Source organism: Adiantum capillus-veneris, chromosome 8 (assembly GCF_014529385.1).
Source record: "Adiantum capillus-veneris isolate H3 chromosome 8, ASM1452938v2, whole genome shotgun sequence".
In the NCBI taxonomy this organism is placed as follows: domain Eukaryota; kingdom Viridiplantae; phylum Streptophyta; class Polypodiopsida; order Polypodiales; family Pteridaceae; genus Adiantum; species Adiantum capillus-veneris.
In genome coordinates this window covers 84,196,921-84,211,985 of record NC_140938.1, presented here as the reverse complement: position 1 = coordinate 84,211,985, position 15,065 = coordinate 84,196,921, and the positions used below count along the sequence as shown (strand labels likewise).

Genomic DNA, 15,065 nt, shown 5'->3' with positions numbered 1-15,065 from the left:
GCAGGGAGATACAGCATGCTGGTATGGGGAGATGACATCGTGGTTTCATGCGCATGGGTTCAGCATAGACACACTGCCCCCCTTCGAGTACTCACCAGATGCACCCTCTCTGACTCTCACACAGTTCGAGATCACCAGGCTCATCCGCCAGGACCTGACTCAGCTAGACATCAGGAGGACATGGATACAGCCAGCACAGGAGCTGGGCACGAAGATGGCTTTCTACAGAGAGCATCTTCTCCAGCTTACGGAGGATGGTTTTGTGAGGAGACCTAGATACATGGACACCCACTTGTCTCATGGGATACGGTGTGCTATTGGCCAGATATGCACATCTTCACACCAGCTGCGGATCGAGACTGGGAGATACAACAGAGGTCAGCACATGCCTCCTATGTGACCTGGAGCCTGAGACAGAGTTGCACTACACATACCACTGCCCCGTCTACTACGAGATATGCGGCCGCTTCCACTGCTTGTTGAGAGAGGGCTTCAAACCACTCTCCAGAGTCATGCGGTACGAGGATCAGAGATGCTTGGGTTTGTTTTTGCTCGAGCTGCACAAACACAGAGAGAGCCTGATGAGAGGAGAGGCCAGCCAGTCTCAGTCTCAGAGACGGATCACAGACTTCTTTAGAGCAGACACTGGACACCCGGAGGAGCTACTACCACAGGAGAGCTCGCCACCTCACACCGGAGGCATACTGATCGACCGAGCGACCGAGCTAGGGAGATCCAGACGCCCACGACTGTGGAGGACTACACAACATCGACGGAGGTTGCATCAGAGGATTCGAATCACTTTGGCCCAACATGCACGACGCCCGGTCAGGCTATTGACCATGGAGGAGATTGATGAGATCCGCCAGGGACATCGATGCTGGATCTTTTGTGATATGTGATTTAGCTATCCCACCTAGCTGGATCTTTTGTGATCTGTGATTTAGCTATCCCACCTAGCTGGATCTTTTGTGATCTGTGATTTAGCTATCCCACCTATTTGCTTAGATCACACCTAGTTGTTTCAGATTCCATAGCATTTTATTCTGTCATTTTATTTTGTCATTGTCATTTTTGTTACTCTGACTTTGTATCAGATCCACCACATTGTAACTTTCTGGTCTCATAGGTCATTCTGGCCTTCTGAAGACGTTAATATAACATTTCATTTCATTTCATTTCTCTCTCTCTCTCTCTCCACCTTCCGCTGCTCACTCTGACACCATGTTTGGTCCAGGACATTAGTAGGACAAAATTTGGGAAACATAAGGTATAGGTACACCAAGCCACTAGTACAAGGCCGGGCAAAACATGCCAGAAGTGACCAATGGAGAAAAACTACCTTACATAGGTTGGGCACAGTCACAAAATAGCCCTCAATCCCCTCCAGAAGATACATGGGTAGTAGCAGCTACACCCAGGATTAGGCATGGCATGGGTAGATCCTCTAGGTCGGAAGTAGCGCTTGAGCAATGTGGCTCATCTGGGTGTCAGATAGCCGTATCGTCACCTACACATATCTGACCTCATCCCTGCTGAGAAGTGCTCATAGTAGTGTGCCATAGAATCTGTTCACAGGCTGTGCAGTTGCAGATGGTGGATTGGGTAGGCTCTGTTGGTCGAGATTCTTTTCACGTATGAGTGCCTTTGCACACACATGTACTTTGGATATGAAAAATTAAGGTGAAATCTCTTTCAAACGTATCATGAGACAGGCTATCTTTTCTGACAAAAGATCGATGGTCTTGAAAGCATTATCGTAATTTGTCCCTAGGCTGTTCTCTGAGTATCTTTATGAGAGAATCCTTATCTCAAACCTTGTCCATTCTTTTGCGGTTGAGATAACAGAAAGAGTCTCCATGTTGTGAGGGTAGGGGCTTATGACTCCTTGTGTTGAAAGGATTTCAGCTACCTGTACAACAACACTGGACAGTGACTTTAACCTATCTCTATTGATTGTTGTTGGCTGTCTCTTAAATGCAGGCCTATGAGGCTTAATGCTGCTGTGAGAGTAACTATAATGGTGTAAATAAGGTGTCTATTTGGAATTTCACTTGGCAACTTCTGGGGTTACAAATTTCAAAAGGAACAAACCCAAGGCAAAAGAATTGTTTAAACAGACAAGGGTCTAAGAAAGATGCCTAGGAATTAAGCTGTGTGGGGCAAATGGCCTTGGTTAGTCCAGTGTCTTGTATTTGGATGCTGGTAGCGAAAGGAAATACTGGTTTACAAGGTTTATCTCGTTTTTCAGGTTGGTCTCAGCATGTGGTGAGGTTACGGAGATTGCAGTTGGCTCTTGAATATGTTCAACTTGATCAAATAGACCAGTACGCTTTTGGGTTTTAGGCTTGCATGTATATTGACATCTTGTTACAGCTATGCTGCAATGAGAATCTTTTGTTTAAGTATTCTCATTTAGTTGGTCACAATGGAACAGGGCTTTAGATGGATTAGTTGCTGTGAAGGGCGCTGAATTCGGAGTAGCAAGAGTGCTCTTCACTGCTGTTCAGCTTATGTTGGATTGCTCAAGTGGGGACAATGAATTAGCACAAGCATCCAGGTGATGATACTTATTGATTGCCTTGTACTTTATGCCTGCCCCAGAAACTTGTTTTGATGGATTGGTGGAGCGTTTTGGTGTGTCCGAAGTTCTTGCTTTACATGGTCTCTTTTGACAGCCATTCAAAACTGAAAATTAAAGGAAACTTACGCCATGCATTTTGGTTTTGACATATATGCCCATATTTCTTTGGCACAAGTTTCACGTTTATGTACCAATGCTGAACATGGAGGGAGGCTTCCATTTATGAAGAATCTTAAGGTGTTGAGGATGTTGTTGAACAATCTTCGATATCATTGCTTGAACATGAGCTGTCACTCATGTATAGTGAAGCGACAGACCCTATGTGCGAGTCCACAAAGGGGGGTAAACTCAAAGCTTTGCAAAAAGTTTCAAATTTCTCATGAGGCAAAGCCTTGTGAAAAGATCAGCAGCGTTGTCCTGCGTAGGCACATAAGCCAAGTTGATCTCTTCTGCAAATGCACTTCCATGTGCTTTGTGCGAGCATGGAATAGTGGGCTCCTTGCAACAGCCAAAGCATTCTGATTGTTACTGAAGATCGCGGTGGTAGACTGCTGTTCAAAACCCAAGTTAGTGGAAAGGTGTATGAGCCAAACACACTCAACAGTAGCTTTGAAAGCTGCCCTTTACTTAGCCTCACAACTAGAAATGGTCACTATAGGCTGCTTCTTGCTCAACCAAGCTATGCATGAGCTGCCAAGCATGAAACAAAAGCTACTAGTGGACAGGTTGCGTGTCATAGCAACTAGCCCAGTCCGACTCTTAAAAAGCATGTAAATCTGGTGGTCATGATCCCCCCCCCTAGGATAAAACAACCCAAGATGTATAGTGCCACTCAAGTAGCGAAAGGTCTGCTTAACTGCCTTCCAATGCGTAGACCCTGGGCTATACATAAATGTGCTCACCTGCGAGATTGTATACTGAATATCTGGCCTTGTAATGCATACATGAATCAAACAACAGCAACCCTGTTGATAAAGAGTGATATCAAAGTAGTCTCCAACGTCATGAAGACTAAGCTTCGAATCTGTTTCCATCGGAGTAGCAATAAACTTGCAATCTTCAAGGCCGAATTTACGCAACAATGTTTTAAGGTACTATTTCTAACACAGAACAACATTTCCATCAACCTGTTGAAACTATATGCCCCAATAATGATGCAAAAGCCCCAAATTTGATATCTCGGAAGAGCCCTTCAAATTAGCCTTAAAATCAGCAATATGTTTCTCATTTGGTCCAGTGAGCAACATATAATGAACATAGAGCTCAATCATCATAAATACATCATGCACAGGCTTGACATACAATAGCTCTTAGCTAGACTATTTTTAAAACCGTGTGCAACCAAGTAAGCATTAATCTTTCATACCAAGCACGTAGAGCTTGCTTTAAACCATACAAAGCCTATATAAATGGAGACACCGTGTTATTTTTCCCTTTTGGAACAAAACCACGAGGTTGTGCTGTGTACACTTCCTCATGCAAATCTCCGTTCACAAATGCAGTCTTTATGTCCAACTGATGTAGATTCCAACCATTGTGAGTTGCAAATGCACAAATGCTAGAGTGTTAGTCACGCGACGAGTGGGAGTAAAAGTCCTGTCAAAATCCATGCCCCTCTCTTGAGCTTACCCTTTTGCTAGAAGTCTAGCCTCGTAGCGATCAACAATACCATCAGGCTTATGTTGTAACTTGAAGACCCACTTAATACCAATGACCTCTTTGCCAGGAGAGAAATTTCACAAGACCGTGTGCCATTTCTCACAATGCGATTGCATTGCAAACAACTAATTTTTTGAAGTTTGTGCTTCATAAAATGACAACACTTCTTCCTCATCATACATACTAGCCACAACCAAAACATAACAAAACATAGCGATTCGGTACATAAGAGGCATGCTAAGAATTTGAACGACAAGGTTGCCATCGTATAGTCATACGGTAAAGTACGATGTATTACAATTTATATCATATGATTTAGATGAGTATGGTGTGTTTTAAAAAAACTCTTAAGGATTATTTGATGTCATACGGTGTGTTTTATCATATGGTTATATAAGGATGGTATGACGTGGCATGCCCAACTGGAAGAGAAATGGCCGAGTGGACAAGAGAAATTGAGCCAACCAATTGAAAGAACTTATGGAGCACGAGCCCAGGGGCCTAATACCCTAAAAACTAGAATCTTGAAGTTTGAGACTGATTTTCGTAAAACGCGCTAACATACTGACATGGCAAGCAATACGGACGATGACGTGGTAGTACTGTACGGATTTCCGCCAAAAGGGCTTGCTGTTTTGGGCAGATTTCAGAGCTAGCTTTTGGGAGCATGTGCTTTTGGGGTTCAATGCTTTTGAGGAAAGTTTTTTTTGGATCTTTGCTTTTGGGCATCCCGTGTACTGTTTATAAGGAACCCAAGGGCCTCACTATGTAGAGCATATTTGTGAGAACAGAGGACCTCGGGAGTTGTACTGTTGCGACATAATAATAAAGAAATACCCAAAGGGGTGCCAGTCTTTGGGGCTAGTGCTTCTGGGCACAGAACTCCGCCGTGCCGTGCCGTGTCGACTCTCTCTCTCTCTCTCTCTCTCTCTCTCTCTCTCTCTCTCTCTCTTAAAGTTCGGTGATTTTGCAGTATTTGCTTGTGTGTTGCTATTGATTTGTCGCTTGGAGTGTCCAAGCATGTGACATTGACACAACAAAAAAGAAAGAGAGGGATAGGAGTTTGACGCATGGGAGCTGGATTGGGATGACCAAAAACCTAAATTTCTCTATAACGTAGCAGCCATTTACAAGTGTTGATGATGGTTACAATGGGAGATGACTGAGCCTTACCTTCTTCTAAAATGGCACAACGAGATACAATAGTTGATGGTGATTACTTTAATTTACAATGGTAGATGAATTAGCGTCACCTTCTTTTATGATGGCACACATGTGATCTATGCAATGAGGCCTCTGAGCCTTGGTTTTTGGATTGGGATGACCACGAACGTAAATTTCTCTATAACGTAGCAGCCGCTTACAAGCATTGATGATGGTTACAATGGGAGATGACTGAGCCTTACCTTCTTCTAAGATGGCACAACTAGATACAAAAGTGATGGTGATTACAATGGGAGATGAATCAGCCTCACCTTCTTCTAAGATGGCACACATGTGATCTATGCAAAAGAGGCCTCTGAGTCTCGCTTTTGTGGCCCAAGGCAGCCTGAAAAAAAAGCTGGTAGAGAAAGTACAAATTCAGCAGTCGTCCTTGAGTCTCGACACTTTAGAAAGATTAGCCAAAAATTAGTAGTTAGAGGGAGAAGATCAGCCATTGTTGTAGTTGCATTCTTACTAGATAATCTTTGCATAGATCTCTTCTTGGGAGGTTTGTTTGATGAGCTTTTAGCATTGTTCTCGTCCCACAACTGTCTATGGTGGTGTAAGGTGCAGCGGAAGTGAATGTTGAACTTTGCTCAAGATGAGTGCTCCGAACTGTGCTCAAGGGTTCCTTTTACTTACGGAAGGGAGAGCCTTCCGATCCTTTAGTGAGAGAGTGCAAGTGATCGCAAACAAGTGGATAAACACTGTGAATGAAGGTGCTGAGACTGAGAGATAAAGAGAGAAGAATACGACACCAGAAGGTTGTCAAAAACCCTCCTCCAAAGGCCCCACTCTCTATGGCGAGAGCGGTCTACTATCGATTGCACAAATCTCTATAATGCTTTGGACTTGCCGACGATGAGGGCGAGGACGAGACGGGCTGAAATCTGAAAATGCTAAGAGCTGAAATCTGCAAATCTTTATCTGCTGAATTCTGACTCTATGTCGGTGACGATGTCGATGACGACGATGCAACGACGACGCGCTGAAAACGCAGATGCTGAAATCTACGTTTTCCGGGCTGAAACTGCAAACTTCGTGGGATCTGACCGTGCGGCGAGGATCTGCTGCGGGAAGGTGAGATCTGTGAGGTTCAGGACTTCTTCTGTGATGTCTGACTGCTGAAAACTAAAACCGCCAATGCTTCTTGGTGTTCCATCGCGGTGAATCTGCAAAACGCTGAAGTGTTATGTTGATGCAAAAATGCTAGGGCTGAAAACTGTTTGCTGTGGTGAAAAACTGCTAAAGCTAGGGAAACTGCTGTGTTGCTGTCGCCAGGCTGCTGCAATGCAAAGCGCTAGGGCTGATTTGCAATTGAAAACGCCAGGGGCGGGTCTTGCTGAAAAACGCTAGGTCTTTGCTGTAGCAAAAAACGCTAGGTTTGTTGACGGGGGTCCCGTTGAGAAGTTGCCTGTTGAACGTGGAGTTCCTGCTGCCTCTTCTGCCCAAAAGTGCCAACGCTAGGGTTTCTTATGTACTTGCTTGGTAAAATTGCCCTACCCAGTTTCCCAACAGAAGTCACTTAAAAATGATAAGTGAAAAATGTCAAAAATAGGGAAAATAGGTCTATGCGCTGTAAAAATGCTCTTGATGGGTTCTGATGGAAATCTGATGATCATGCTGTGTGCAACCAGAGGATATGCATCTACTCTAAGTGCCTGGACATGCACGGTCTGCGAACAGACTCACAAAAGTGCCAGATCAATTCCTAATCTAATTGAACTGAGCCCATGTCATGAAGTAGCTTGTCCACGTACACACAGGGTTAGATGTGCACGTGATAGGTGGATATTCTCTTTGTCTCTACACGGACTTGATATGTTGGAGGAGGACAGCTGAGAGTTTATGGGTTGGTACACCGATGGAGACATGATGGTTGTAGATTGCCTTGGAGTTCAAGGTTTATACAAGAGGATCTATAGTTGGAGATGGTTGGATGCAGTCTAGTTTGCTATACCTATTCTCTTTGGGAGATGATAAGAGCTATTCTATCAAGCCTTGTACGGCGTATATGCTTGAGGTGGTGCATCTCTTGGCAAGGGATGGTAGGCTATGGATCCAACAGGAACTTTTTATCTAGTCCCAATTTGCTATGTCCCTTGGTGATGGTCTTAGATTCTTGTTTAGAAGGGGGGATCATCGTGTTACCTATGCTTAAGGATACTGGCTGGGAGGTGTTCTGTCACAAGGTTGGTGGCGTGGTGCTAGTTGAAGATCAACAGGGTTAGGACTCCAGAATCCTAACCATAACCAACTTACTGAAGACGCTTGTGTCACAAACCGGTGACGTGGCATAGCCATTTGGGCAGGAGAAACACACGCACACCCCGGCTGGCTGTGGCTGCAGAATTTCGAGAATCCCGCAAGCTGCTGACGTGGCATTTCCGGAAATCGCGGTGCGTTTTGCGATAGCTGAACGGATGCTTTTTCTCTACGCAAAAGCTGGCTGATTTGTACGGAATAAAGCAATGCTGAATTTCTATGCAAGCTTTTGGGAGAGGCTTTGGAATAAGTTGCTTTATTTTAAGTGGATTTTTAAAGAGAGAAGCTTTTGATTTTCAGCTTTGGGGCTCTACTTTTAGCATCCCTTGTAAACCTTTATAAGTGTGGGCAGGGCTCCCACTCTGCAGAGCATCTGGACGCAGAGTTTGAGAGTGAGACCCTCCCACTCCCTTGTACTTTGAGCACAGATTTAATACAAAAAGAAATATCGAAAGGGGCGCTAGTCTTTGGGGCCAATATCTCAAGGCACGGAACTCCGTCGGGCTGTGTCGAATCAATTGTGAACTGTGAACTGTTTTGAAGTGAATCTTTGCGGTGTCGTGGTAGAATCTTGACTTGGAGTGTCCAAGTTTGTTACAGTGGTATCAGAGCGCTTTCGATTTCTCTTCTACCGGGAAATCCAATCGTTTTTCTCACGATACTTATGGATTCAAACAGAGATCAGTCGACTTCCTCTGCATCTGGGGATGCGGGAAGAGATCACGAAGAAGATTCTCATGAGGAGTACGGCCCGCCTCTGCCTACTCAGGCGGAGATGGAAGAGATGAAGCGTCGACAATTGGTTGACGATGCGACAAAGATGATGATCAACATTGCGAAGGATCCCAAATTTGCAAAATTTTTGACGCAGGCATCCTTCGACGAAGTGCACTCTCAGTTGAAGGTCACAGAACCACCCCTCAAACCGGCAATCAAGAAACCTCCTACTCCAAGGATGTTTACAGAGCAAGAATTAGAAGAGGTGGTTGATACACGGATTACACAGCTTTTTGATGCAACCAACAAAGCTTTGCAAAAAGCATGACAAACAGCAGAAGAAAGGAACTGACTTCTCGGGTTATTTGGGTCGTCAATCTGCTTTTGCCTCAGCAAGCAAGCAGAAAAAGCATGTCAGATTTGAAGGAGTATCCAATTTTTCTTCTTCTTCTTCTTCTAACAGTTCTTCTAGCTCTTTTGACTCTAGCAAAGAAAGCAGGAAAGGGAAAAAGCGAAGCAAAAAGCAAAGCTTCGGAAAGGGCAAGAAAAAAGTCAAAGAAGCCTAAGTTTTACCCGGTTTCTGACAATTCTAAAAAGGACTTGTCTTCAGATAGTTTGGACTCCGATGATCACAGATTTTATGCAAAGAAGAAGAATTTTTATAAAGCCAACCTGTATGACTTTCTGGAGGATAAAAGCAAGAAAGTTCGAGAATTTAAAGAAGGTGGACAGTCAATTAAATTTGCATATAGCTGTTTGACATAGCTTCTCTGGAGGGCATTACTCAGAGCACTCCAAGCTTCGGAGGGCTACCTCTTACTTCAAGGGAAATGCTCGAACATGGTGGTCCACTCTTCTATTGAACAAGAAAACACGAGTTAAATGGCTGAAATTTGAAAGGCTTTTTATTTCTTCTTGGTTGACTCGAGAGTACGAACGCGACATACGAACTGCTTGGAACCATCTTCGGATGACCAAGAAATATACCTTGGACGCATATTGCGAGAGATTTTGGAGCTCTTTTCTACCCGCTTCTTCATTTAAGAAGATCTCGTTTAAAGAACAGATTGAGCGGTTTACCCTGGGACTTCCTACGGTGATCGGAGATCACTGCTTAGATCAAAAGTCAGATTCTATTCAAGAACTGATGAGTCATGCCAAACGGGGCTTTGCCATTGACTCAGGCAGTTTGACCTACCCCACAGATGAGATCATGACGTAGAAAACAGAATAGACTTCTAAAAATGAAAATAGAAAGAAGAAGAGCCCCCAAGATCAGAAAGATAAGGATGCACGACCCCGGCTCACTTTGCGGGAGAGAGCCAACTACATCTCCGCGAAGTGCCTCAAAAAGAAAGAGAAAGATCAAGTCCAAAAGCAACTGAGGAACGTGGACGAAAAGGCAAGATGAAAGTAGGACTGGTTCCAGATTGCATGGGTACTGACCCTAGCATGATTGATGAGAGTACAGAACTTTGCCGAGCTTGGGGCAAAGTGAAAGATCAAGAAGCCTTGATTTTCTTTTATGGAGGAGCCAAGGCTAACTTCATTTCACCTTAATTGGCGGCGCGGCTCGAGATTACACCCGATCGGATGGGACCACTAGCAGAGGCAGTTCTAGCGGCACTCGGCAAGGACGTAGCCATTACGCATGTCATTGGCAAACTTCGGTTGCATTGTCAGGGGTATTTGGTGCACGAGGACTTCTACATAATGCCTTTGGAAGGTTGTGATGTCCTCCTGGGCATTCCACGGTACCATAAGAACAACGCCGTGGTCGGCTATCGAGCGAGAAAAGCGACTTTGACTACAAAAAAGGGCCGAACCATTGTACTTGATGTAAAAATTAAGGGCGAGTCTATCCCTATTGTATTGGCTTCGGCCGTTTCAAAATTAATGAAATCCAGTCTGTTTGTTACTCGATCTTTTTGAAAGAGTTGAATGATGATCATAGGACAGATATGTCTGATCTAGAAAAAGAACGCCAAGATTTTCTCCACACTCATGTCGATTGCTTTTCTGAGGGCCTGCCAGGCGAGTTGCCACCAGCTCGTCCTGAGGATCATACCATTGATTTGATACCTGGAAGCACACCACCGAACCGGCCACCTTACCGTGTGAGCTGAGCTCAGAATGAAGAAATTATGAACCAAGCGAAAGACCTCTTGGAAAAGGGTCTTATTCAGCCGAGTACTTCACCTTACTGCTCTCCAGCGTTGTTGGTTTTGAAGGAAGACGGACCTTGGAGAATGTGCATTGACTATAGAGCTCTCAACAAAATCACCATCAAGAACAGATTTTCGATTCCTAGCATCGATAATATTCTAGACCGACTATAGGGATCCTCTTGTTTCAGGAGGATCGATTTGAAGAGCGGATATCATCAGATCCGAATCGCGCCGGGAGATGTTTACAAGACAGATTTTTGGACGGCTTTTGGTCTATTGAGTTTTTGGTGATGCCTTTTGGCCTAACCAATGCTCCGGCGACATTTAATCGAATGATGGACAGGATTTTTCGAGAGTACAGACTATTTGTTGGCACTTTCTTTGACGACATCATTGTTTTCTCCAAGGATGAGGCAGAACATAGAGAAAATCTGCTACAGGTCTTTCAGGCATTACGAGATCACAAGTTGGTGATTAATGCAAGGAAAAGTGAATTTTTCCTACACTTTTTGGGACACATTGTCTCAGCAGCAGGAGTGCAGATGGCTTCTTGGGTTTATGTTCGCACTACCGGCGGTTCGTTAGAAAGTTTGCAGAGGTTGCTTCCCCTTTGCATATCTTGACACAGAAAGGAGTCCCTTTCTCGTGGGGACCCACAGAGGTGACTGCCTTTCAGACATTGAAAGAGAAATTGACTACAGGACCAGTTTGCAGAAGTCATGTGAAGGATATTGTGATGCTTGTGGTCATAGTCTGGGTGTGGTCTTAATACAAGAAGGCCATGTCATTGCCTACGAGAGCTGATTGTTCTCAAGGCCGGAATTGACAGCACAGATGTATGAGAAAGAGCTTTTGGCGGTTATCCATGCTCTTACTCAGTGGCGACATTACCTACTCGGAGCGGATTTTACGGTCTTTACAGATCACCAGAGTTTACGCTACTTCTTGTCACAGAAGCAGCTATCGGAAAAGTAGATGCGATGGGTGAACATCTTGTCACAGTTTCACTTCCAGATTGTCCATGTGCAGGGACAGAAGAACTTGGTGGCAGATGCTTTGTCTCGGAAGCCGTTGGTACTGGCTATTTCTGCGATACATCATAGGAGCTTCATGGATATGGTTAATCAGTATGCTACAGATACAAATTTTGCAGATATTTTCACTCGGATATTAAATGGGGAGGTAGTAGCGGGATATTCCATTCGGGATGGCTACTTGATGAAGAAAACTATGTTGTGCGTTATACAGCCGTTAAGGGAAAAGGTTCTAACCGAATGCCACTGTCCACCATTTATGGGTCACCGCGGCATTGCTACCACCTTGAAAGGTGTGGAGAGATACTTCTTTCGGCCGAGATTCAAGAAGGATGTGGACGATTTTGTACGTAGTTGCTTGGTATGCCAGAAGGTTAAGTTTGACAGGCATAAAGCACAGGGATTGTTACAGCCTTTACCCATATCCACCTGCCCCTGGGAAAGTATTGCAATGGATTTCATTTTTGATCTCCCGAGAACACAGAGTGGGCACGATGGTATCTGGACTGTTATTGACAGATTTAGCAAGCCAAGCTCATTTCATTCCAGTGAAGAAAACAGTCAAGCCGGATCACCTAGCAAGATTGTTTGTGGCCCAGATCTGCTACCAATTGTCCACAAAGGAAAAGACCAGCTGACTCAGATGATAAAGAAGACCAGAAAGGCAAGAAGCCTAAACCCACGGCAGGTTTGGTGCCAGACATGGTGGGTGATAGGCCCAGTACAGATGCTAGTGAGTTATACAGGGCATGGGGTGAAGTTAGGGATCAGACGGCACTCATCTTCTTTGATCCAGGTGCCAAAGCCAACTTTATCTCACCAGAGTTAGCTATGAAGCTGGGCATCAGAGCTGAAGAGATGGGGTACACAGCAGAGGCAAGGTTGGCATGTCCTGGCCACTCAGAGTGTGTTACTCCCATTATTGGAAAGCTGCGTCCACATATTCAGTCATATGTGGACACAGAAGGGTTCTATATCATGCCATTGGAAGGGTGCAATGTGCTACTTGGGATTCCCTGGATGTTCAGAGTATGTCTTCGGCAAGACGATCACCCTTCAGCATAGGGGCAAAACTCATGTTTTGGATGTAAAGCTCAAAGGGGAGTCTGTCCCTATTGTATCTGCTTCTGCTATCACTTCTGTAATAAAGAATCATCTTTCTGTGTACTTGATTTTTGCACGTGATGTCTTAGATAATGATCAGTCAAATTTATCTGTGCTAGATAAAGAAAGGTCAGCATTTTTGCAAAAGCTTAGTGACTGTTTTTCTGATTCATTACCCTCGTAATTGCCGCCAGAGAGACGTGAGGACCATCGAATAGATTTGATGCCAGCAGGGTGTAGCCCACCAAATAGACCTCCCTACAGGGTTAGCGCGGCGCAGCAGCAAGAGATTATGGGCCAGGTTGAGGAGTTCTTAGAGAAGGGGCTGATTCAGCCTAGTTCTTCACCCTTTTGCTCCCTAGTGCTCCTAGTGCAGAAGAAGGATGGCTCATGGTGCATGTGTATTGATTACCGTGCGTTAAATAAGAATACCATCAAGAATAGGTTTCCTATTCCGCGAATTGATGATATTCTCGATTGTTTAGAGGGTGCTGCAATTTTCAGCAGGATAGACCTTAAGAGTGGGTACCATCAGATTCGTATAAGGCCAGAGGATGTGCACAAGACTACGTTTAGAACGACATTTGGTCTTTATGAGTTTCTAGTGATGCCGTTTGGGCTAACAAATGCTCCTTCCACGTTCAACAGAATGATGGACCGGATTTTCCGCTCGCATCAACAGTTTGTTGGGGTTTTCTTCGATGACATGATAGTCTATTCGAAGAATGAAGAGGAGCATAGGCGTCACTTGACCATTGTGTTCGAAGGGCTGCACAGTCACAAGCTACTTATCAATCCTAAGAAAAGTGAATTCTTCCTCGAAGAGATCCACTTTCTTGGCCACATAGTCTCAAAGGATGGTGTCAAAATGGATCCCTCAAAGGTCGAAGCTATTAAGACATGGCCAGACTTGAAGACTGTGCACGATGTCAGAAGCTTCTTGGGATTGTGTTTCTACTATAGAAGATTTTGCAAAAGAAAGAGGTCACTTTCAGATGGACCCAAAAAGAGATTTCAGCTTTTAGTCTCTTAAAGGAAAAGTTGACTTCAGATCTAGTAATTGTTTTGCCAGATCTCAGGAAGTCATTTGTGGTCCAGTGTGACGCATGTGGCAGTATGATCGGAGTAGTGCTAATGCAAGATGGACGGGTAGTAGTTTATGAAAGCAGGATTTTGCAAGGGCCAGAGAGGACTATGCAAGTCTATGAGAAAGAGCTCTTGGCCGTGATTCATGTGCTTTCTAGCTGGAAGCACTACCTCCTAGGTGCTGATTTTGTTGTCCAAACAGATCATCAGACCTTGCGATACTTCTTGACACAGTCAAAGTTATCCGAAAAGCATATGCGATGGGAAAACATTCTTTCTATGTTCCACTTCCAGATTATGCATGTGGAAGGCAAGAAGAATGTTGTGGCTGATGCGTTATCAAGGAAGCAACAAATTTCAGCTGTGTCAATTCCTTATCATCATGAGTTAGATGACATGAAGGAACAATATGCTACTGATGAAGAGTTTGCAAGGATCTTTGAACAGTTGCAAGAGGGGCAACATCATGAGCTCTACCTCCTCAGAGATGGTTTTATGATGATGCATGGTAGACTTTGTGTCACTAGGCCATTGCGACATAAGGTCATGAAAGACAGTCATGTCCCACCGTATGCAGGGCATCGTGGTATTGATGCAACAGTTAAAGCGGAGACATTCTTCTATTGGCCTACCTTGAGGAGAGATGTGGATGCCTTTGTGCGAGCATGCATAGTTTGTCAAAAGGTCAAGTTTGACAGGCAAAAGGCACCAGGGTTGTTACAACCATTGCTGATTCCGGATAAGCCATGGAAAAGCATTGCTATGGACTTTATCTTTGATCTTCCAAGAACGCCAACAGGGAATGATGGTATATGAACCATTATCTGCAGGTTCAGCAAGCAGGCCCATTTTATCCCTGTCAGGAAGAAGATAAAATCTGATCAGATGGCAATACAATGTGTTTAAGTACCATGGTATGCCACAATCGATTATCAGTGTTCGTGATCCTCGTATGACCAGTTTGTTCTGGAGAGGATTGTTTGAGAACATGGGCTCTACGCTCAAGTTTTCGTCTTCATTTCATCCACAAACTGATGGATAGTCAGAAGAGGCTAATTCTACTGTCTTAGATCTGGTGAAATGCTATGTGTCAGATAATAAGGGCAAGTGGGAACAGTATTTGTCTATGCTTGAATATACGTACAATAATACGGTGCATTCGTCTACTGGCAAAGCACCTTTTGAGATTGTTGAAGGCGGCAAAAAGGTTTCTCCCATTTTGCATACAAAGGACAAGATCTTTGA

At 44.3% G+C, this 15,065-nt stretch overlaps 1 protein-coding gene across 2 annotated transcripts in view; it reads left to right on the top strand.

Annotated features, from left to right (window-relative positions):
- Positions 1-15,065, top strand: part of LOC147452470 (spatacsin carboxy-terminus protein) — a 144,445-nt gene that overhangs the window by 20,244 nt on the left and 109,136 nt on the right. For both annotated transcript variants that reach the window (XM_086518152.1, XM_086518150.1), the window contains exons 2-3: positions 2,252-2,327; positions 2,438-2,560. In XM_086518152.1, coding sequence (XP_086374278.1) covers positions 2,252-2,327; positions 2,438-2,560 — 199 coding nt within the window. The remainder of the gene's footprint in view (positions 1-2,251; positions 2,328-2,437; positions 2,561-15,065) is intronic.